This window comes from Microtus ochrogaster, unplaced genomic scaffold (assembly GCF_000317375.1).
Source record: "Microtus ochrogaster isolate Prairie Vole_2 unplaced genomic scaffold, MicOch1.0 UNK4, whole genome shotgun sequence".
In the NCBI taxonomy this organism is placed as follows: Eukaryota; Metazoa; Chordata; class Mammalia; order Rodentia; family Cricetidae; genus Microtus; species Microtus ochrogaster.
Window position 1 is genome coordinate 5,995,529 of NW_004949102.1, and position 23,214 is coordinate 6,018,742.

General features: G+C 47.4%; 1 protein-coding gene across 2 annotated transcripts in view; it reads left to right on the top strand.

Moving 5' to 3' along the window:
- The window catches only part of Ccdc136 (coiled-coil domain containing 136), a 31,425-nt gene extending 12,044 nt beyond the window's left edge, over positions 1-19,381 (top strand). The window contains exons 6-18 of one of the 2 annotated variants that reach the window (XM_026788569.1): positions 2,267-2,378; positions 3,080-3,248; positions 4,446-4,586; positions 4,905-5,063; positions 5,535-5,705; positions 6,031-6,216; positions 7,651-7,845; positions 8,288-8,512; positions 9,836-10,342; positions 10,702-10,923; positions 11,888-12,169; positions 12,751-13,047; positions 19,088-19,381. In XM_026788569.1, the coding sequence (XP_026644370.1) occupies positions 2,267-2,378; positions 3,080-3,248; positions 4,446-4,586; positions 4,905-5,063; positions 5,535-5,705; positions 6,031-6,216; positions 7,651-7,845; positions 8,288-8,512; positions 9,836-10,342; positions 10,702-10,923; positions 11,888-12,169; positions 12,751-13,047; positions 19,088-19,198 (2,777 nt within the window). In that variant the 3' untranslated portion in view covers positions 19,199-19,381. Of the gene's footprint in view, positions 1-2,266; positions 2,379-3,079; positions 3,249-4,445; positions 4,587-4,904; positions 5,064-5,534; positions 5,706-6,030; positions 6,217-7,650; positions 7,846-8,287; positions 8,513-9,835; positions 10,343-10,701; positions 10,924-11,887; positions 12,170-12,750; positions 13,048-14,697; positions 14,805-19,087 lie in introns of both variants that reach the window. The other variant, XM_013353258.2, reaches the window with a different exon arrangement.
- The last annotated feature ends 3,833 nt before the right edge of the window (positions 19,382-23,214 follow it).

The window sequence follows — 23,214 nt, forward strand, 5'->3', positions numbered from 1 at the left end:
AAAAAAAAAAAAAAAAAAATGAAGGTCAAAGTCATCAAGTGCAAAGCTTCATGCACAGTTCTCAATAAAGGTCTCCTTCTTCTCATGGTAATCTTCGGTCTAAGATTAGTCTAAGAACATCCTATTTATTTATTTACTTACTTACTTACTTCAAGCTATTTGTTTATTTAATTAACTCAAGCTATCTATTTATTTGTTTATTGAGACAGAGTCTCTCTACGTAGCCCTGGCTGTTCTGAAACTTGCTATGTAGACCAGGCTGGCCTCAAACTCACAGAGATCTCTGCTTCTGCCTCCCAAATGCTGGGATTTAAGGTGTTTGCCACCATGCCTGGACCTGTCTAAGAACTTCTGATTGAAATAAAGGAGAAACATGAGAAGTGATATGCAGGGATATTGAATCTTCTGGTAGATAAAATATGTCTTATATTATAATCAAGACCAGTTAGTGTATCTTAAATGCCAGTAGAATTAGTGTTCTAAGAGCTGTGATTCTTTTATGTGTCCCGGAGTGTGTGATGTATATGTTAGGGTTGGAGAAGCCCTGGCCTCTGCATGCATGGTAGGAGCCAGAGGTTGGTGCTGTGTATCTGTTGGTGCTCACCTGATTTTTTTTGAGACAGAATTTGTCACTGAACCTGAAGCTTACACCTTGGCTAGACTGGCTCACTAGTGAGCGCTGGGATATCTCACTGGTCTCCATGCCTCAGTTCTGGGATTGTAGGTACAAGCCTCCATTCCAGGCTTTTTATGGGGATATTGGGAATCAGAACTCATGTTTATTCAAGCAAGCACTTTCCCCCTTCAGCCATCTCCCCAGCCCCAGTAATATTGTTCTTTTCTTTAAATATTTATTTACTTTTATTTATATGCATATATGTCTGTCACATGTTTGGGTAACCACTGAGTCCAGAAGAAGGCTTTGAAGCCTCTGGAGCTAGAGTTATAGGTGGTTATGAGCCAGGCTCATAATGTGGGTGCTGAAAACTGAATTCACTCTTATAGAAAAGCAGCAGCCCTCTTAAAGGCTGCTCGCATACAGCTCTGATGGTTCTTACTCATAAGGAGATATGACTTGGGTATTTCAGCTGGACCTCTTGTCTCTTCTTATGCTTGAAGAAAAGAATCATTTTCGATTGGGATGGGCATTTCTATTAACAGATGAAGGAAAATGGGTGCAGCTTGATGATAGCATGCTTGCTAGCATGCATGGTGAGACCCTAGGCTTTATCCCAAGCACCCTTTGTCTTAGTCAGGGCTTATATTGCTGTGATGAAACACCATGACCACAAAGATGGGGAGGAAAAGGTTTATTCAGCTTACACTTCTACATTGCTGTTCACCACTGAAGGAGGTCAGGGCAGGAAACTAGAAACAGAATCTGATTCGGAGACCATGGAGGGGTGCTGCTTACTGACTTGCTTCCCCTGGCTTGCGCAGCCTGCTTTCTTATAGAACTAGGACCACCAGCCCAGGGATGACACCACTCACCGTGGGCTGGGCCTTTTCCCTTGGATCACTAATTGAGAAATGCAGCTGGATCTCATGGAAGCATTTCCTAAACTGAGGCTCCTTCCTCTCTGATGACTCTAGCTTGTGTCAAGTTGACACACAAAACCAGCCAGTACACTGTTACTCCCCACCAAAAACAATCAAAAAACCTAACAACAAGGAGTATTTGGACTGTATCCAGGCCAGTGTCTTCAGTGTGATGATAAAGGAAATAAAGGATACTCAGAATGAGTGGATTGTCTCTGAAAGGCAGATCTAGAAGTTCACATCTCTCAGGGCTTGTGCTAAAAGCATCATGGGTGCTATGATTGTGCCTCAGTTGCTGAACTGCTCGACAAGCATTAGTGAAACTGTGTATGATCCCAGGTACCTCATTTAAAAAAAAAAAAAAAAAGCAGGCTTGGTGTAATCCCAGCACTCAGGAGGTAGAGGCAGAAAGATCTGAAGTTTAAGGTTAGAGACTAGCCTATGCTACCTGAGGCCCCATCTAAAAGGAAAAAAAAAACCAAGATAATGGGTAAATAATCGTAAATAGTTAACTAGTAAGTTAAATAGTAAACTTAAATACAATAAATTCAACGTACTTAAACCTTCAAGATCTCCCAAAAGCTCCATAGAGTATCTTACTGGGAGCATTAGGATGAGTACATGGGGTCTGTCCTCTGTACTGTTGTTTCCATCCAGGAAAACTTGGGGTTGGTCATCCGTGCTCCCATCACTGAGGATCTTACCTCTCCCTGCTTCTCTTCTGCAGAAGAACTACACCAGCTTCGGGAGCGCTACCACTTCCTGAATGAGGAGTACCAGGCCTTGCAGGAGAGCAACAGCAGCCTCACTGGGCAGCTTGCTGAGCTGGAGAGCGATAGGTATAGCCAGGAGGTCCTCTGCTCCTGGAAAGCAGTCATTCCTATGTTATCCCAAAGGGTATGGAGACCTCCCAGGAGCAGGCTCAGAATGCCACCAAACTATATCAGAACTATAGTTAAGTGAGCTATAAAAATGTAGTTTTCCTCTATTCTTGGCATTGGACTCCAGATAGCTCTGCTTTATATTGGATCAACCGAGATCCCTTTGGTGTCCACTCAGATGTGGTTCAGTCCTAATGGCATAGAGCAGTGGTTCTCAACCTTCCTAATGTTGCGATCCATAACACAGTTCCTCATGTTGTGGTGACCCTGACCATAAAAGTCATAACTGTAATTTTGCTACTGTTTTTAATTGCAGTGTAAATATATGATATTCAGAATATGTGATATGAGACTCCCAAAGACATCATGGCCTGCAGGTTGAAAACCACTGGCATCAAGCCTCCAGGTTGTAGGTGGCTTGACATCAGGCCCAGTCTTGAAACCAAGATCCTAGGATGTCCCAAACTCAAAATGCCTATGCAGTGAGGTGCTGGAGGTTCTGTGTAATCTTTTAAACATAATGTATTTGAGAAGTGAAGCACAGTAAAAGGCACTGTAGTAATTTTGGCCTAAAGAGGAAGCACTGGGCCTGAGCACACTTGACTGGTCATACCAGGCAGAGAGCTCTTCCCAACATAACCCTGGGTTCCGGATTACAGGACGCGAAGAGCCACAGAACGATGGTTGGACTCCCACATGCTAAGGAGTGTGATGTCAGCAGAGTCTCAGACTTCAGAACTGGATTTCCCAGAGCCTGATCCTGAGATGCAGCTTTTGCGCCAGCAGCTGCTGGGAGCTGAGGAACAGATGCAGGGCATGCAGACCAAGGTAGGCTGCAGAGGGTGGAATGGCTGGCTGCTGCTACTATCTCGCTCACCTGTTCCTGTAGTGAGAGCAGGGCTAACAAAGGAGCCACACATTATGGCAGGGTTTGGTATCCTGGGCCCTTGCCTGACTGATAGAAATATAGTCATGTGTCATGTGATGGCATTTTAATCAAACAATGAACCAGACGTACGGTAGTGGTCCCATGTGATTGTGAGTGCTGAGAAGTTCTTACCCTGCTGATGTTGATGTGCAGCGCATTACTGAACAGCGTGTGTGATGCCGTGTAGACAAGTCTACTCTGAACTGCAGCAGTGTGAAAGTAGAACACGTACAGTTACACAGTGAAGACCTGGATGAGAAATGACCGCTCGTATTTTATGTTCTGCCTGCATTATGTTTTTATTTTTATTTTAAAAAAGCCTTTCTCCTTAAAAACAAAAACAAAGCCAGGCATGGTAGCACATGCCTTTAATTCCAGCACTAGGGAGGCAGAGGCAGGAGGATCTCTGTGAGTTCAAGGCCAGCCTGGTCTACAGAGTGAGTTTCAGCAGGACAGCCAGGACTGTTACACAGAGAAACTCTATCTTGAAAAACCAAGAAAAAAAATGTTCGTTATAAAACAGGATGCTAGGCGGGAGGTGGTGGCACATGCCTTTAATGCCAGCACTTAGGAGAAAGAGGCAAGTGGATCTCTGTGAGTTTGAGGCCTATATAGTGAGTTTCAGGATAGCCAGAGCTATACACAGAGAAACCCTGTCTCAAAAAAACAAACAAAAAACCCAAAGAAACAAAAATTCCAGGATGCCATGTTATGCTGATAGCATCTTCAAATATCTCATATTTGTTGTATCTATTAATGGCATAATTTTCTTTGTTCATATTCAATCTTGGGGTGTTAATTGGCACCCTAGGGATAGTAAAACTTGGTCACCACACACACACACACACACACACACATACACACACACACACAGAGACACACACGTGCACACACACTATACTATCTATGTTTGTATAACTGTACTCTGTAATGATCACACAATGATTCAATGGCTTAATGACAACTTTCTGAGCATGAGTCTACCTTGTTATGTGACACCTGACTATATTCAAATCTAAAGAATGACCTATTTTCCCTGTCCTTAGTGTGCATGTGCCATCTCCCACACATCAGCCCCACTTCCATTTCCCACCTAGTGTAAGGACTTGTGTTGTGAGTTGGAAGAACTCCAGCATCATCGCCGGGTCAGTGAGGAGGAGCAGAAGCGGCTGCAGAGGGAGCTCAAGTGTGCCCAGAATGAGGTGCTTCGGTTTCAGACCTCCCACAGCGTCGCCCAGGTAAACACTTCTGGGGGAAGGGCAGCAAGGCTCAGAGTCACTGCCTCCAGGGAGGCTGGATGTGAGGAGTGAGGCTGAAAACTCTGCTGACTCCTATCCTATGGCCAGAGCCCATCATCACCCAACGCCCCCACAGAGAGAAGCCACATAGAATGGCGTGTAGAAAGGTGGGTGTTGTTGAGTGTCTTCATCACTGAGGACACCCAGCCGTACATCCAGAGAGCTTCTCAAGAAGCTCAAGAAAAGCATCCTAGTGGCCTGGATAAAGTCCTCTGCTTCTTGAGAGTAACTGCTTTACCCACATCCTCCCTACTGCAGAATGAGGAACTGAAGAGCAGGCTCTGCGCCCTGCAGCAAAAGTATGATGCTAGGCAGGATGAGCACAATGAGCTTCTGAAGGTGCAGTTGCAGCTTCAGACTGAGCTCCGCCAGCTTAAAGTCATCAGATCCACACCTGTAGAGAGCCAAAGTGAGAAGGTAACAGCGCCAAAGGTGAAGGGACAGTGAGGGGTCAAGAGCACTGAACTGAGGCTTTGGGGGAAGATAAATAATAGTAACTCCAAAACTGGGGATATGGCTTTTGGTAGACTGTCTGCCTAGCATGCATGAGGTCCTAGGTTCAATCCCTAGCATTGAAACAAAGCAAAAGCAGACAACATTTTTTTTAAGCCTAGTGTGGTGGAGCACATCTATAATGACAGAACTGAGGAGGTAGAAGCAGAAAATTCAGGAGTTCGAGGCTAGCCCCAGTTACATGAGATTGGGTGTTCATTTATTTATAAACAAACACACAAGCCAAAAAGATAACTATCTCCTTAAGTGCTGCATAGGTGGGAGGGCAAGTGGCAGGTAAAAGAGGAGAGAGATTCTGAGGTGGTCGGTGGCTTAGTTAGGACAAGAGCAAACTCACAAAACCCAGCACCACTACCCAAAGCCCCCTGCATTCAGGAGTTAAGGTGCCAGCTCCAGAAGCTGCAGGTCCAGCACCAGAGCAGTGTGTGTGAGAAGGAAAAGCTACTGGAAGCGCAGCATCACCTGCAGGACAAGCTGAGGTGCCATGAGACAGAGCTGCATCATCTCCGAGGCGTGGTGGACTGCTTGCGAGAGAAAAATGATAAGGTAACAGGAGGACTAGGCCAGGAGCACATACCAGACCAGATCTTCTGTGAGGGCCACAACAGAGTGGGCCTGGTAGAAGTTCTGTGGAGGAATTGTTAGTGAGGTGGACTAGAGCCATGAGATACCCACAGCCTCCTTTTATTTTAAACCAGAAGATCAGGCTTCTTTCCTGATGCAATCTCTCAGGCCTGTTAGGGATAGGTCTGTTTGGTTCTCACTGATTCTCTCTAGTTGGATGAAGTCAGGCTTGGGAATGTCAGGGGCGGACAGATCCAGAGTGAGGTGGTAGATGTTCATAGGATGATGGCTGACCTCCCTTACCCAGAATACAGGGATGCAAGTCCAGCTTCAGGAGATGAAGGGACTGTATCAGTCCAGCCAAGATGAGCTGGATCGGCAGAAGCACATGTATGAACAGCTGGAGCAGGAATTCCTGCTCTGCCAGCAGGAGCTATCAGAACTCAAGACCAACCAGCCTGTTTGTGATGACGAGGGAAACTGTTCCAACAAGGTAATTGTCATTCAGAGTGCTGAGTGCGTCTGGGAGCGTCTTTCTACCAGCTTGGGAGAAAGGAGGTTCAAAGACAAAGGGTTGAGGTTACCCAGCTAAAGGCAGAAGACAAAGGCAGTCTTGAACTTGACTTGAGAAAGAGCCATAGCTTAGTAGATCAGTGCATCTGATCTCAGTCAGTGTGAACATCCGTTTTCCTATAACCCCATGTATATAAACATTTCTGTATTGGTATTATAACTGCATTGATGTCCTGTCATTTATAGGGAGGAGCATGCACATAGACCCATATGCCTATGTAAACTAAAAAGAATAGGGCCAGAGTCTGAAGCAGGATGTAGGTGATGGTCTTAGGGTCTGGTCTGCACCCAGAGTGCTGATTGTTAGAAGAACCATGCTCTTTTAGGATGTATGTAGTTGGTCTTGGAGTAAACTCTCAAATCATGAATTTTGCTTTCTTCAAATTAAACTTTTTTGTGGAGAGAAGGGTTGGCGCAGAGTTTCACTGTGTAGACTGGGTCACCCGTGAACAGGTGGCTGTTCTCTTGCTTGCTCTTCAGCTGCTCAGGTTCCAGGCATGAACCACCATACCTGACTTGTAACAGATTAATATTTTTGTCTCACTTTCTTTAAGAAATAAATTCTGGCCAGGTAGTGGTGATGCACTCCTTAAAACCCAGCAGTCGGGAGGCAGAGACAGGTGGATCTCTGTGAGTTGGAGGCCAGTTTGGTCTACAGAGTGAGTTCCAGGACAGCCAGGGCTACACAGAGAAACCCTGTCTCGAACACCTCCCACCCCCTAAAAAAGGAAGTGGGAGATCTGGTAGTGTACAAATCATTGAGATTTTATGTGATTTTAAAATATCTGGTTTTGAGAATCATAGGATAATGTAGTCTTAACCGAATTTAGCAATAACTCATATCTTCTCTAAGGGTTTTACAGCGTGATTAAGACTGGGGATGCAGCTCACCGACTGGTAGACATTCAGTTTCCAGTGGGGGTGGGGGTAAAGGTAAGGAAAGCAAAACTAGGGGGAAAAATAGGTCAAAATTAAGTTCTTATTGATGAGGAAAACAAATTAAGTCTAAAAACAATCAGCAGAGTGGCTTGAGCTGGAATTCCCTAGAGTGTGGGATGTGGAGATAGTGTCACAGGAAAGGCAGAGAACAGAGAGGGACACTGAGATCACCTCTGAGGGCAGATGAAACTTGAGAGCGTAGCTCTGAGAGTGCACAGCAGACTGCTCCAAACCACACAGGGGGTTTCCCCTTAGCACAGAGGTCTGGGCCGCTCAGGGTGATCAGTCCAAGGTGACTGACCAGGGAAGAGAGAGGACCTAGTACGTCACAGGGGGCTGGGAGCATACAAGTGCTCTGCCAGCCCCCAAAATACGCCTTACATGGTAACCCTGCCCTGCCCCCTCCCCACCATAGTGTGATGCACTGCTGTCCAGACTGACAGAATTGCAGGACAAGTTCAAAGCCTGCCAGCAGGAGATGGGGCACCTGCAGATGGAGCAGTGTGAGCTCCTGGAGGATCAGAGGAGGCTGCAGGAGGAGCAGGGCCAGCTGCAGGAAGAGTTGCACAGGCTCACATTCCCACAGCCCAAATGTGGCCTCTTGCAGAAGGTACTCATTGTCAGGGTGAGACCACTGATCAGGGGAGGCTGCTTGAAGAAGCGTCCAGGTGTAACTGCCCGTGGGAGGGACGTGAGCGTTTTCCTTTCTTGGCCAAGCATTTCTTCCTTTCTCTTCATCCTCCCCACAGAGCTGATTTGGGTGTTTCTGCATAAGGGCTTTAAACCTTAAAATGTGTTTTATATTCTGAAATCAGCGCAACATTGTATATTTAGCTATTTGGTCCATCTGGAAGATGCACCTGAGAATCACTCTGTAGACTGGAAAATCTATCCACACATATGAATCTTTTTACTCAGTTAGCAGAGCTCCGTAGAAAGAACCCCTTTGCCCGGAAGACTGGGTGAATCAATAAGAGATGGTGCCCAACAGGAATGGGGCCTAGGTGGTGTGCTTCCCCTTAGTCATCACTTTCCTTCCTCACCCTACTCAGAGTCAGGAGCTGCTCTCAAAGTTACAAGACCTGTGTGAAATGCAGCTGCTCTACCAAAGCATGCAGGACGAACAGAGAAAACTAATAAAGAATCAAGAGAGTGTATTAAAGGAACAGTTAGAAGCACACAGAGAACTTCGAGGTTTCAAAGAGTCTAATTTCCAGGAAGTGTTGGCGAACCCTCAGGATGCCAAAGGGCCTAAATCCTCCAGTTGTGAGAATAAGGTAACTGCAGCAGAAGGAAGGGAGAAGGTTCTCGTGGGTACCGTTCGTTGTGTGCCGAGGGAGGAGTGGGGCTCAGGAAGAGTTGACTCAGGAAGGCCCAGGGGGATAGGAAGCAGGTTGAGCCTAAAGCCCCGCCCTTCAATAGTCAGGATCCTCCGCGGGCTCCAGTAAGTTGTTGCTTTACTTGGATGCCCTGAGGATCTCCGGCAGAGACACACACTCTGGTTTGATGTTTGGAATTATAGAATGATTCAGCTTGAAGAGCTGAAGTGTAATCAGCATCTAGAACAGAGTTAAGAAGCCCAGAAGTCTGTCTGACCACTGGATCCAGTCCCATCAACAAGGCATTTTCAAGATGCATGGGATCAATTCAGTGTTTGTTTTGGTTCCTTTGGACTGGTCCTAAATGTATTGCCTTTTTTGTATGACCTGGAAAGTCTACTCCATTTTCTGAGTGTTTAACGCTTTGAGGCTCCACAAACAAATCGGGGCCCAGTCATCTCCAAGAAAGCAGTTGCAACAGACAGGTTCATGGTACTGACCATACTATCCAAGCCAGGTCACAGGGACTTAACAGAAAACCAGTGTTTCTCAAGCACTACCAGGTGGTCATGCCTATGAGGAAAAATAGGTAGAAATCTCCATACAAGTCTGTTCTGAGTTGGGGAATAAATTTGGTCTGACGTAGACAGAGCAGGTGGACAGTTTCAGTTAAGGCTGCATGAACGAGGAGAACCAGAAAGTAGCAGAAATTCAAACTGGGGACACAGGGACAGGGGCAGGGAGGTTGATCGTTCCAGGGGTGTCAGATATCCAGGCTGGAAAGCCTGGGTAACATAGAGACTGGAAAACCAGATATAAACTGTTTGCTTAATCAATTGTATCTAATGCTGAATATCACCTGGGCCTGGAATACATACCTCAAGGCCAGATATAGAATCTGGGCAGAAGGTACAAGGACTAGTGGGTAGCTAGACCTTGATTCCAAGCCTGCATCTTCCAAGGAAAGAATTCATATTCACACATTCCCAGCTGAGCTGATTTGACCATAAAGGGTAAGGGAGATAACTGAGCCTAAAGATCAGGCGCGTGGGTCCACTCGATTTTAAAAGATGGTGTGGTAGGGAGCCGGGGTGTGCTTGAGACTCACCTATGCTGCCAGAGTACAAACCCAACAGAAACAGGAGCCCTAAAATCACTGAGGTGTGTGTGCCTGTGCTTCTCTCTGGTGAGCACTCACAGCTGCTCTGGGAGAGGGGCAGCTAAAGACTGAAATGTCTCAGAGTAATGGTGATGTCTCCTGCTCCCCCACCTCCCCCTTAGTCCAAGGTGCTTATGGACCAGCTGCAGGCTCTGCAGGTGCTATATGACGGCAGTCAGAAGCAGCAGGAGCTACTGCAGCAGGAGCATGGGCGGCTCCTGGAAGAGCGGAGGAGGCTGCAGGCTGAGCTACAGCTCTGCATGGAAGAAATGCAGCTGCTCCAAACTCAGTCCCCCACCATAAAAATGAGTCTTGAGTTCTACAGGAAGAACTTAGGCAGCATGCCCCCCAGCAGTGAAAGCTTCCACAGGAGTTATGACAGCACCATCGAGGACAATGAATGCTATCAAAAGAGTTATGTGAGCTCGCAGGCCAGCAATGAATGCTTCCTCAAGAGCTATGACAGCAGTGCCAGTTGCAATGAGGCCTATCAGAAGAGCTACCGCTCTAGCAACACGAGTGTTACCTATAAGAAGAGTTATGGCAGTGCCGCTAGCTCCGAAACCCTTCATAAGAGTTACGTTAGCAGTGGCACTGATGAGGACCCAGCTGAGCCCGAAGACATAGAGGTAACCATTGCTAGATGATTGATCAGTCAGGGGAAGATGGGTTTCTGTCTTTGAGGGAAACATTACTAGGGGAGGAAGGGCATAAGGAGTAAAAGAGTAGCAGGGTCAGGGCTGGCCTGGCAGACTTCCTGAAGTATGTAAGGCTTCTGCTCATTGCTGTCCTGCTTCCCTCAGTCCTGACAGAGGTGGCCTGATTTGGACAGAGACCCTAGGGTTAAGGACTTCGAACATAGTCAGGATGTTCTTTCTGGGAGGAAATACAGTCTTGCCTAGGCAGCTCCAGGGAAGGGCCTAGCAAAGTGTAAGGCAGAGATCAAATGCTTCTTGGGGTGCCGTCATTGCTCCCCCACTCTCTGCAGCACTTTGAGGAAACAGTGGCCAAGGTGCTGACCAAGTTGCAGGCAGTGAAGGCCCTATACCAGGTGAGCCAGGAGGACCACTGCCAGCTGCAGGAGCAGATGTGCAGGCTGCTGGTGAAACAGAGAGAGCTGAAGGACGAGCTGGAGATCTGTGAGAAGGAGTTGAAGGAGTGCATGGAGAGCCTTGAGAAGCCCACAGCTCCCCAGTGCGACAAGAGTGAGGTACCAGTGCCAGTGGCAGAGTTCCCCCAGGAAGTCCCTAGAGACCAAGGTGGGGAGGGGAGTGCCGGGAAGCCAGATCCCAGGAGAGCGGGCAGTCTGCTGCATCTGATGGACAGTGCTCAGTGCTCACTACAGTTCCATACTGGCCAGCCAGTCTACTTTTCCTCCCTCTGCTGCTTCTGTTCTCTCTCTTACTTTGTACCCCAGAGCACTCTGTATGGAGCTATATATATATTTTTAGTTGCCAATATTCTTTGATTATTTTTAGCTCATTGTGTTTATTTATTTATTTATTTTTTATTTTTATTTTCCAACTAGGTTATATACATTCAAGGACAGGACTCTGACCCACCATGGTTCACTGTCCAGTGGGAGGGCCCTGCATGTGTGCCTGGGATAGATGGAACAGACCCAGAAAGTAATGGCCACGTGAGCCTAGTCTGATTGGTACTTACTGAACAGACCATATGTTGCCGTCAGCTCAGGAAGGCAAAACCTGAGACTAGGGAACAGGGTTATAAGTATGTATTACTAGAAGGGAGGTGCAGGTGCCCAGGACACTGCCAGGTATATGCAATAATTCCCCAAGTAATTATCTACTAGAGAAATGAACTAGGTGATGTAGGAGTTCTTGGAAAAAGAATGAGATAATAATAAATGCCTGAGGCTCAGAAGTGGTGTCAGTCCTATAGTTATTCCCCAGACAGGTCATGATCAAAAGCATAGTGATAATATTTATTGATTTAATATTAATTTTTTGTCATCCTAGATGTAGACCTTCTAGTACCTTGACTTAGGGGAAGCTGTCTGTCTGTGACACTGCTTAGATCATTGTCTAATTGAATTTCTTATTGTCCACTTCCTTGTGAGCTTTAGGAGGGAGAGTTGCGAGGCAATGATCCCTTAAGGGCCTGGGCTGACTGGGTGGGAATGCTGTGGATAACTGGAATCCCACCACCAACAGATCAAAGAACTGCAGATTAAGCTGCGGGAGCTGCAGCTGCAATACCAGGCTAGCATGGATGAGCAGGGGCGGCTTCTGGCAGTGCAGGAACAGCTGGAGGGGCAGCTGCAGTGCTGTCAGGAAGAACTCCGCCAGCTCAAAGAGAGCAGGTCCTCTATTAGCTCCGAGGCCAGGGGGAAGAATGGCAATAAGAACATGAACAAGAACGCCAATGGCGTGAAAAACAAGAAGCTGAGCAAGGCGTGCTCAGAGAGCTTGGACGGCAGCTTTGACAACGGAAAGGTGAGTTGCAGCCTTAGTAGCCAGAGAGGCAGGTGGATGGAGGCGACCCCGGGAAGAAACATCATCCCCACTAACAATTCCTGCCAAGAAAGGTACTTTGAGGAAGGCTTTTGGTACCACTGATGTCTGCAGGAGTTCTGTCTGTATAATTCTACATTTGATCACTTCTCTGGGTGCTATGGGGAGAATGCACAACCGCTTTCACCGACCTAAGGCCATCACATGATCAAGAGAAAGACCAACTAGATAGAGAGAAAGGGATTTATTCAAGAGGACTGGGTGTGATAAACATTACCAGGAAGGGTAGGAAGCAACAGTTAAGGAGCAGAGCCCAAGAATTTTGAATTATCATTAATTGCTTAAAATGGCTTAATGGTCAAACAAGAAGTGCTGGCTTAACATACTAAATGTGACTGCCCTCCACAACACTCTTGGAAAGATTAGCTAGTGGTCCCAAAATACAGTCCTGCACACCGGAAGTCTGACATGGTACAAGTAGAGCTTTCTGTCTTGAGGGTAAGATTCTTTATGGGTAACAGCAGCCCCGCCCCGCCCCGCCCCACCCTGCCTCCACCCCGCAGAGTCTGGAGGTGGTGCTGTACTACAAGGCCAGCCAGAGGAAACTAGATGAGATAGCCATAGAGGAAAAAGAGATGGAAGAGGCAAAAAGGAAAGAAAAGCAAGACAAGAAAGACTTGTGTGAACTAGCTAATAAGCCACCAGACCATAGGGAAGAGCCTGCATTCGTAAAAGAGGAGGATGGGGACTACGAGGAGTACCACCGAGAAGGGGAGGATAAGGAAGACACTGAAGAGGAGGAGGAGTCTCCTGAGGCTGCTGAGGAAGGCAACCCTCTTACGCTTTCTGAGAGCAGAAAGGTAACCACAGCCAAGGCTGGATCGAGTGGGGATGAGCTGGGGCTCAGGTGCCCTGGTTTTCAGGACTGGCCCTGCCAGGGGTACACTTCTACAAGAGTGGAGGCCAGACCATGTGGTGGGCATGGGTATGAGAATGGGAAGGGGCTGGCGAAGGAGAATGACGGTGTAGACAAGTTCCATTGCACAATGACTGCCTTTTCTTGGAACCAAGGTCACTTACACTATGTGTAGCTCTCGGTCACCTCCCTCTGTCAACAGTGTCCCCTCATTCCTCTCCCTGATACAGAGGACCTTGATGATGTAAGCCCTTCTTCATTTCTGCTAGCCTCAGCAGATCACTTCATCCTCTTTTTCCCATGATACCCTGTGAGAGCTAACCCTTGTTAGTGCTGTGGCTTGTAGGCCTGTATCACCCACTAGGTTCTGCATATCATAGAATGTGAGAGTTGGGCCTCTGGAGTGTACGGGTGATGCTCAAAGTCAGTCTGCACAGCAGGAACACTGACCCGTCTGCTACCAGTCACTGCTCTCAGCCTTTAGATCCTGGGCCTTTGAGAGAGAGTGGGGGGGGGGGTCTTGGGGTATATGCAGATAACAGAGGTAACAGCTGCTTAGAGAAATGTTTCATCTTTTAGTAGCTGACACATTTCCATTGGTATGTATCAGCCCAGTTTATAGTGCAGAAAAATGTCTCCTGTGATAGGTTATCCCACTCACTTTATAGATGTCTGGAACTTTCCAGCAGTTCGGTTTGCATTACTGGTTCATGATCCAGTATTCAGTTCCCTGTTAACCGTGAGGTGAAGGACTTGTTACTTAGGATGGAAACAGGAGTAACTATAGCCCTTCCCCAGGCCAATGTTTCTTTTGAACTTATATTCTACCACAGACTGATTCAGAGCTCATAGACTTGACCTCAAGGACCACTTTTCTAAATCGAAGCTTGACTTCTGTACTTCAAAGTCAAATGCATTGTTGATGTCTACATATGTAGATGCCCTTTTGTCTCAGTGGATCCTGAATGTTTTGCAGACAGCTCAACTGGCACTCATATTATTACATACAAATTCAGTTTCTCTCTAACCTCTATTGTTAGATTGATGTAGTACATTTTGTCTCACAAAGCATTGGATTCCTAGGGGATTTTGGGAACCAGAGCTCTGCATACTTCTAAAACTGAAGGAAAGTAAAGCTGGTAGGTGGCTGGCTCTTCTTGGAGTGATCCAGCAAAAAGTATCTACCTGATTCCTGTAAGGAAGCCCACTGTCCTCTCTGAAGCTCCACTTTTCCAGAGTGTCTGACTCAAGAAGAAAGATTAGGTGCCGGTAATTTCTGCTTGACAAGACATGAGCTGTACATGACTAGAGAGGACACTGGTCCCGATACCTAATTTGGACCTGTCTGCTGCTTAACTCAGTTTTGCAACTGTTGCAGGCTTCCTGTATGAGGAACTCGTCTGCTCTTCTCAAGGCTCTGGGAGCAGAGAAGAAATGCCATTGCTCCAGCTTATGTGGTTTTTAACCTTTGATTCTTTTCTCTTTTCCCTTTGTTCTCTCATCTTCATTATCTGTTGGATCTGTGTGTTTGTGTCTTTTCATACAACCACGCGTCCCCCGGTCTCTCCTGTGCTTCTCATTTGACATGTTGCAGCCATCCCCTGCCCCGGATCCCCCCATATTCTCCTTGCCTCTTGTAGGCCTGGTGGTCATATCAGCTCTGCTCTGGTGCTGGTGGGCTGAGACAGCGTCCTAACCCAGGTACTGGTATGGCTTCCTCTTCCCCTCAGCTTCTTACTCCTCCCATGACACAATAGGCGATGCTCAGGTCTGAGGTGTAGCCCTGGCTTTTTCTGACTTTGGTGCAAAACACACAAGCCTTCTTGAGCATGTCATGATGGACGTAATGCACAGGTGGTTGGGATGCTTACCAGAGGCACAGTTTGAGTTTCTGTCCTCAGCACTTCTCTGTTGCTATAGAGAAAAAGCTACCAAGCTACTTCTGATGAGCTGATGTTTGCCTGCAAGGCAGGCCTGAGTTTTGTCTTTGTTTAAACCCCAGAGACAAGCTTTTGCCAGTGTTCCCACCCAGAAGAAATTACTCCCTGTGCTTACTGGTAAGAGGGGATCCAAAGAGCTGTGATCCTTCTGGTCCTCTCAGGAACACTTGGATGACAGCACCCTCAGCTGGTCCTTCCACCGTGGTAGAAGTAGAACTGAATCCCTGCCGTAGTATGTATTCCCACCTTAAAAGGTCTCTAGCTTAGAACTTCTGCTTACCAGAAAAACGACAACAAAATCCCAGGAAATTATGTACGGTTGTGTTCATTCTTTTGGTGGATCAGATTCCATTATAAGTGGCTTCTCAAGCCAGGCTTGTGGAGAGGATGTGATGTTGGTGGAAAGTTCCTAATGAGTAGAGATGCAGATGTTCTCAGGAATCAAGACTGATGTGGTCTGGGCACCTCTCCATTGGCCTAGCTCATGTCATCTGGTCTGTTGACAGCATTTCCAGTTTAGGATGAAGATTGTTTGATGGTCTAAGGTAGGAACCTGTGGTTCCACCTGCCTCCTGGAACCTGTAAGTTCTATTCTGACTTCCTTGTCAGACTCTGCTACTTCTCTCTCTCCTCTTCCTCTTTAAATAAACACAGCTGGCTTAATGCAAAGTTCCAGAGTGACAGCGTTCGTTGGTGACAACCCTCACCATTTCCATATATATATATATATATATATATATCATTTATTTGGTGAGCTTTTGTGTGAAGGTCAGACGACAACTTTCGGAGTCTTGTGGTTTTTCTTCTGCCCTGTCTGAACCAGTGATGGAACTCTGTCATCAGCATAGCAACAAGGGACTTTACCTATTGAACCAACTTGCCTCCCCTCCTGGTTTCTTTTCCTCCCTCTTTAATCTTCTCGCAGTCCACTGCCTCCAGTCTTTCTCTTTTCTTTCCCTTAGGCTGTTCAGTTACTTCCCATGACAGTCTTTAGCTCCTTTCATGTGACGGGGACCTCTCCTTACACCTGTTCTTCCACGCATACTTCCAGAAGTCTCTGAAGTCCCTGTGGAATGAGACAAGGGATTCAGCCACAGCCTTTTGCCAGGCTCCACCATGCGCCATCAGAGTGCAGGGAAGGCACTGTGGTTAAGGGTTCTCCTGGGAGCCATTTGTGCCCTGAGCTCTGGCCAGATCCCCAGTGTACAGCTTCTGCCCAGATCTCGAGGCACCATTGGGTAGAAGTCAGTGACAAGTGACAGGAGCTTGACTGAGTCTACTTCCTCCTGTTAGCTTTGTTCCAGGGTTCCATGGTTTAGATTTCCATTTCTTCAAATTGAATAAAGAATGATTCTGCCCCGCCCTTCCTATACTAAAGCGCCGTATTGCCTGTCAGAAAGATGGCTCGGAGGCAGGAGTGCTTGCCTAAGTTCTTCCCCTTGGTGGAAAAAGAGGACCTACGTCTACAAGTTGTCCTCTGACCTCTATGTGCGCAATCTGCCCCCAAAATAAATAATATTTTTAAAAGTTACAAAATAGATCAAATTCAGTTTTTAAGATCATAAGAATAACAAAAAGAGTATGCACTTATGTACTGTGTGCTGCATGCCAGGCTCGTCTCTAGTCACAGTACATTTATGGGCTAACTTAATCCCTACAGCAGTCCTCTGAGGAAGTGTTTACTGTGTCATTTTACAGATGATAAAACAAGTGTAGACAGGCGAATCCAACCAGGAATTGTGGATATGAATGTAAGGAATTGATGTTAATAGATACCTGCAATCCTATCCCCTCAGTTAGAGAGGCAGGAAGATAGGACTTTGGACCAGCCTGGGCTACATAGTGAGACCTTGTCTCACAAAAACACAAAACCAAATCCTCTTTCTGTTTCTCAGCCCTCTCATTGCTCCCTCCCTTACTCTCCCACCCCATTCTGCTTTGCGATTTTTTTTTCAGCAGGGACTCTTGTAGCCCATACTGGCCTCAAATTATTTGTAGGGGAGAATGACCTTAAACTCGGATCCTCCTGCCACCCCCTCTGGATTACTGGGATTATATGTGTGTGCCACCACACTGAGTTTTAGGGGTGCTGGGGACCAAATGCAGGGCTTCATACATGCTAGGCAAGTGTTCTGCCAATTGAGCTACACCCCCAGCCCTTACCCTCATCTCTTCTCACTCTGAGCACCTCTCGCTGGCTGGCCCCAGGTATACAACAGATTGTACTGGTGTCCTGTTCTGCTTATGAGAGTTCTTCACTCTCACTAGCTCCCCTGGTAACTGATATTAATTTATTTGTCTTGTTTCTAAAACTCTGTTGTATACTATGCACACTAAGTATCCTCTCTGCATTCTGTGTTAACACTGATTGTTTAGAGTTCAGAGGCCAAACTTTCCATTCTTCTCTATTAGCCACAGTTCATTACTGTAACCTAGGAATTTTTGTCGGGTTTGTTTGTTTACCTTGACCCCGTGTTCTCACAACGGTCCCCTTTCCTCCTAGCTTCATCCTCAGGGGTGTCAAGGCCACTGCCTTTGTATTCAGCCACACTGCGTGGACAGACCCAGGCTCAGGAACTTGTCTGGCCAAGCTCTCTCTATTCAGCAGTTTGGTCACTTAAGAATTGACCATGCAACACAGTGCACTGTTACCCTATTTGCCTGCCTGTTGTCCGCAAGGACTTCAAGGAGATCTTGTCAGACACTTTGCTTAAATCCAAATATGATTTCGTCAATCTGTCAGTTTGGTGACACTCCCAGAGGCCTGTGATTTCTAGAAGGCCCAGAAGCTCTTTGGGACTCCCAGCTCAACCCAGCATTGTCGGTATGCACACAAATATCAGGCCACCCACTAGATCCCTTAACAGTGCCTGCATCATCTCCAACAGCAGCAAAAATGGCTAACCCTCCGCCACAGCCGTCAACTATCTAGCTCAGCTAGAGGTGGCATCTGGCGGACAGCATCTCATGTGGCCCAAACTAGTCTCAAACTGGCCGTGCAGCTAAGCGCTGGGATTATGTGTGCTACCACAGCTGGAGTAAACATTTTTTTCTAGATCATCCAGTTGTCTTGAGAGGGCCTGACAGACCAGGCAATAGCATTTGTATATCCTCCTGGTTCTGCTCCAAGTTTCTTTTATGGATTTTTCTATGCATCGACTTCCAACATTAAGTTTTTCATTTCACATATTCTGTTCTTAGTAACTACTCCTACAAATTTGAGAGACTATCTTTGCTCTTTGTAATTAGCTTAAATTTTTCTTTAGATCAGTTATTCTCTAAACAAATATGTTGTTATCTTTAATGGGCTGTACTCCATTTTTTCTTCAAGCTATCTTTCTTTCCCCTTATGCTATAACTTCTGATCCAAAATCCAAATTCTATCCCTTAAGCGATACAGTAAAAAGAGAAGTAAAGATCGGAACATTTTCTCCTATTTTCATGTCCAAGAAGACTCCTGTTTCCTGAACATTTTCTTATGGTGCCATTTGCTACCCATGAATCCTCAGGGTTTACAGCAGTTGGAGTGTTTAGAGGCCTTAGCACCCTCTGAGTGCATGCTGCCTAGTGACTGGATGTGGGGAGCTGGGGTGACGACTGGGCTGGCTCTTGACACTTGCCTCCCAGGACCAGCAGCAGGCTCCCTGAATTTCCTAGGAATAACACCACCTGACAGGAAATCTCTGCTGCCAGTGAATTCCCTACTTACTTCATTCTACAGTGCATTTTGGTCACCTCCATGTCCCCACCCCTCTTCCTCTGAACTCAGATCTCATGAGATGTGCCTGCCTTCTCCACAGGCAGGACTACCCCACTTCTCCCACATCCCATGGGGACAGATCAAGCACAGATTCAGGAGTGACCTAAGTGGTACAAACAGTATCACTACAAACCTAGTGGTGTCACAGTCTCCATGGTTACCCAGGAAGTGAGAGAGGCTGAGCTATAATGTCCCAGAGGTGTGCCCTGGAGCAGGCAGTGATTTCTGGCTTAAGGACAGGTTCAGGAGGCTGGGAGCTCACTCTTTCTCTTTGGTCCCCACAGAACATGTTTGGGATGTGGAAGCCTGTGGTATTCTTGGCTATCGCAGCAGTGGCTTTGTATGTGTTACCCAACATGCGACCGCAAAGTACAGAATACTGCTACATGAAGTGATGGAGACCTGGGCCAGACCAGAGGGCAGAACACACTGTGCCAGAGCCCCCACCCACCCACGTGTCCCATCTCCTTTGCCTCAACCACTCAGACTGGAAAGGCTTATGGGAGTTGCTGGCTCCCAACCTCCTGCCTTGTGTAAGAACCTGGGTTCCTTGTAATTAAATGTCAACCTAATTACATGAGACATTGTGTGGCTTTTTTTTTTCATTAAATGTTTCACATAGCACTGAAGAGAGCAATTGCCTTTCAGCCAAGTATTCCCACCTAAGAGTCTGCCTTTTAAATACAATTTTTCAGAAATGGGGTTGGCTCTCTCTGCTACCAGCTGAATCACAGAGAGATTGAGTTGTACCTATTTGACCCTATCTCAAGGAACTCTTAAAAACACAGAGAACTGGAGTGAACTGGGTACCCTGTGTATGGGACGGGGACAATGAACAAACAAAAGACTTCTTCGTTTCTGTGCCCTAAGATCTTCATGGGAGCCTTTGTGGTTTAGCCTTCTGACTTAAGGGACTCAATTTTGGAGATAGTTTAATTGGTCAAGAGCCTAACAAGGCAGCAAACAAGACACTCGGATGCTTGGACTTAAGAGAATTTCATGAAGCAATTATGTCTGGAAGACGGGAGAACCAAGGAACTCAGGTCCTAACAACAGTGAAAAGTTGTTACCACCCTAGGCTGGAGTAGGAAGAAGGGATTTAGCCTTCAGGTCACAGGGCATAAACTCAAATCAGAACCCACAGAAGAACATTTGCCGACTTGTTCCCTGGCTCACTTTGCTAGCGTTCTTATGCAGCCCAGGACCAACTACCCAAGCATTGTGCCACCCAAAATGGGATGGACCCTCACACATCAACCATCAGTCAAGACAGTCCCCGACATACGTGGTCATAGGCCACCCTGATCCTAGTTGAGACTCAGTCAGATAACTTTAAGCTATGTCAAGTTGACAGCTGAAGCCAGCCAAGATCCCGAGCAAGTCTGATGTCCTGAGGTCAATTCTCTGAACCCACAATGGAATGAAAACCGATTGCTGAAAGTTGGCCTCTGACTTCCAGACGTGCACCCTGGCGTGCATTCTTTACTCAGCTGACGCAGGAATGATACTCAGCGGGAGCCCTGAGAAGGGGCCCTGACAGGAGTGCTGTCCCTGACCTATGATGATGAGGGAAGTTTTGTACCCTTTCCTCCTCCCAGCAGCTTGTGTCTCAGTGGCATCTCATTGGCGAACCAGAGAGTAGGCATTCCAACGTGATGTAGTCTTTCAAGATCAGCCTCCCGGAGCTTACTGCTGGGCAGCACTGAGAATGCATCTGACAGGAGGGCGCAGCATAGCTGCGACAATCTGTGCAGCCCTCTACCTACTTTCACGCCTGCGAAGTCCTCCATTTAAGATTGGTTGTTCCATATGCAAAACCCCCAGCTGTTTCCTTAAACCACGTGAGCAGAATGGCTTCTATGACCTCGAAACCCCTCTTTCTGCCTCTGTTGAGTAACAAACTTTCTTTGGGGAGTCACAACACACACCCATAACCCCATAGAGACCATAACCAATCCTGGCAGACCTAAATACAGATGCCACCAAAGTCAAATTTGGTGAACCAACGAGTTTAACTGGAGTCACTCCCAGGAGTATGGGTGAAGGGTTACTTACAGGAGCAGAAGTGACTTAAAGATGCTGCATCACCAGAGCCTACACCAGCACGGGTGACAGTTCACAACGCTGGGAATCTGCAGCAGCACAGCACAGCCTGCGGGCTCGGAGTCTTCCCAGGTGTCTCAGCGGTCCACACCTCTTCCAGGTAGCTCAGCTTGTCTGTCTGTCTTGGAAGCTCCACTCCTTTGAGAGTCTTCTTTGTGGCTTGTCTTTATTTTATTCTATATGTGGGCCACACATCCGCAACAGTAGATGGAAGCTCAGAGACGCAGGAACACCAGCAACATTTGGAGTTAGAAGATTCTGGGAGGCAGTCCATCCAGCCAAGAGACCTGAACCAAAAGCCTAGATAGTGACCGAATATGACCCACCTTTGCCCACAAACAATTGTTCCCTTTAGGGTACCTGACCCTTTCCCCATTTTAGACCCTTGCCCTAGGGCTGGAGAGATGGCTCAGCAATTAAGAGTACTTCCTTATCTTTCACAGGACCAGAGTTCAGTTTCCAGCACCCACACTGGGCAATTTACAACTGCCTGTAACTCCAATCCAGGGGACCCAATTCTTTCAGCTTCCACAGGCACTTACACACACACACACACACACACACACACACACACACACACACCTTTCCTCTTTTCATTTGGCTTGGACTTAAGTCTTCGGGTCTTGTTGACCCTGAGTTCCCAGTGCACACAAACCAGCTTTTTGTTAAATGTGAAACATTCACCGGACTTAGCTTAAAAAGACAGAGAGAAGCTGATTATTAAGTCTAGAGAAAGTGTGTCTTCAACACCACAATCAGGCAGGCACCGCAGTCTGGGTACAGTTAGAGGAACCCTAGCTACTGCCCTCCACAGCATAGCTGCCTGATTTCTACCCACTGCCTGCAGGCCAGGGCCCCTGCAGGCCAGGGGACAGCTGCTCTGGGTCAGGGTAGGTCTAAAGAGCACCACTGGTTCCGGCAGGCTAAGTATTGGGATGGAGAGGACAGGTGGGGACACACGGCTGTAAGGAAGGGCTCTCCTCCTCAGAGGAATCCAGTGTCTTAGCAGCGGGAGAGATCTTTCAGTCCCCTAGTAAGTGCCAGGTACCATACTCATCATCATCCTGTGTTTTGTTTTGTTGTTTTGCTTCTTGCCTTTACACATTCTTTGAGGATACGATTAATCCCATTTTACAGAGGGGGAAGTAGAGGCTCAAAGGAGTTATATAACCCACTGAAGTTATGTAACCTGCAGAGCTAGAAGTGGAGAGACTGGGGTTCGGCCCTGTTTCTCTCTACCATCTTGCCCGACATCCAGACAAGGCCACAGTATCACTGACTGTCAGAGTCCCTACACTGGAGGCCTAGCGTCATCGCAGGTGACCGCGGGAACGTCCCTGGTTCCAAAATGCAAAATCTTCAAACGTGGCACACTTGACTCACTGCAGGGGCTTCGACCCAAGTTATAAATGACCACTGTCGGTGACCGGTCAGCGGTGTCCCCTGATGGGAGAGGCAGGCCCAGGTGATGAGCCAGGCACTGAGATAGGTCAAAAGATAGTCAGGGGGCTATAAACAGCCCGTGGCCCGAGCCAGCACTTCTCAAACACACTCAGCTGATGAAACCACCTGTAAAGCCCCTCTTGGGACCTCTGCCTGGCTTGTGGGAAGAACATACTAGCTCTTCTCAGGGTGGGGGCCCCCCCTTGGCAGGCCCCAGAACAGCATTGCGCACGGTCTGTTCTGCCTGCATGGCTGAGGCTGGGGACCTGGGCTCATGGGCTATATTGAGGGCTGAGTCACCAGCCTGCTCCTGGGTAGGCTGACTGTGACAGGCTGCCGAGCCTGAGTCAGGCCCCGATTTATCCTGGAGAGCTAGAGGCTCAGGTTTCAGGCAGGAGGGTGATGGGAACCGTCCATTGGCGCTGTGTGCTCTGCTCTGCTACCACTCCTGCCCTGTCACCCCCGTGTGGGGCCTGCACGCGGATCCCCCTCCCCCCAGTGAGATAATACATGCAAGGGAAACCATCCTTCTATCCTTTGGAGGTCTTGCCTCCCTCTGAACAGTCCCACCCCAACAGAGTCCCTGGCCTGGCTAGCAACCCCCACAACACTCCCCCACACATGAGACTGAGAGCCATGAGGAACTGTAAGGGGTCAGTTCTAGGTACTCCAGCTGACCTCCTTTCTCCCGCTCCAGTAGCTCAGAGAGTACTCAATTTTTTTTTTCAGCTCTATATTTTGGTTTCTTCAACAAAGACAACACTACGGAGCCTGGTGCTCCTGGGTCCTTGGGTTGGCTGTCTGAAGTCTGCCTTTACACACACACACACACACACACACACACAGAGAGAGAGAGAGAGAGAGA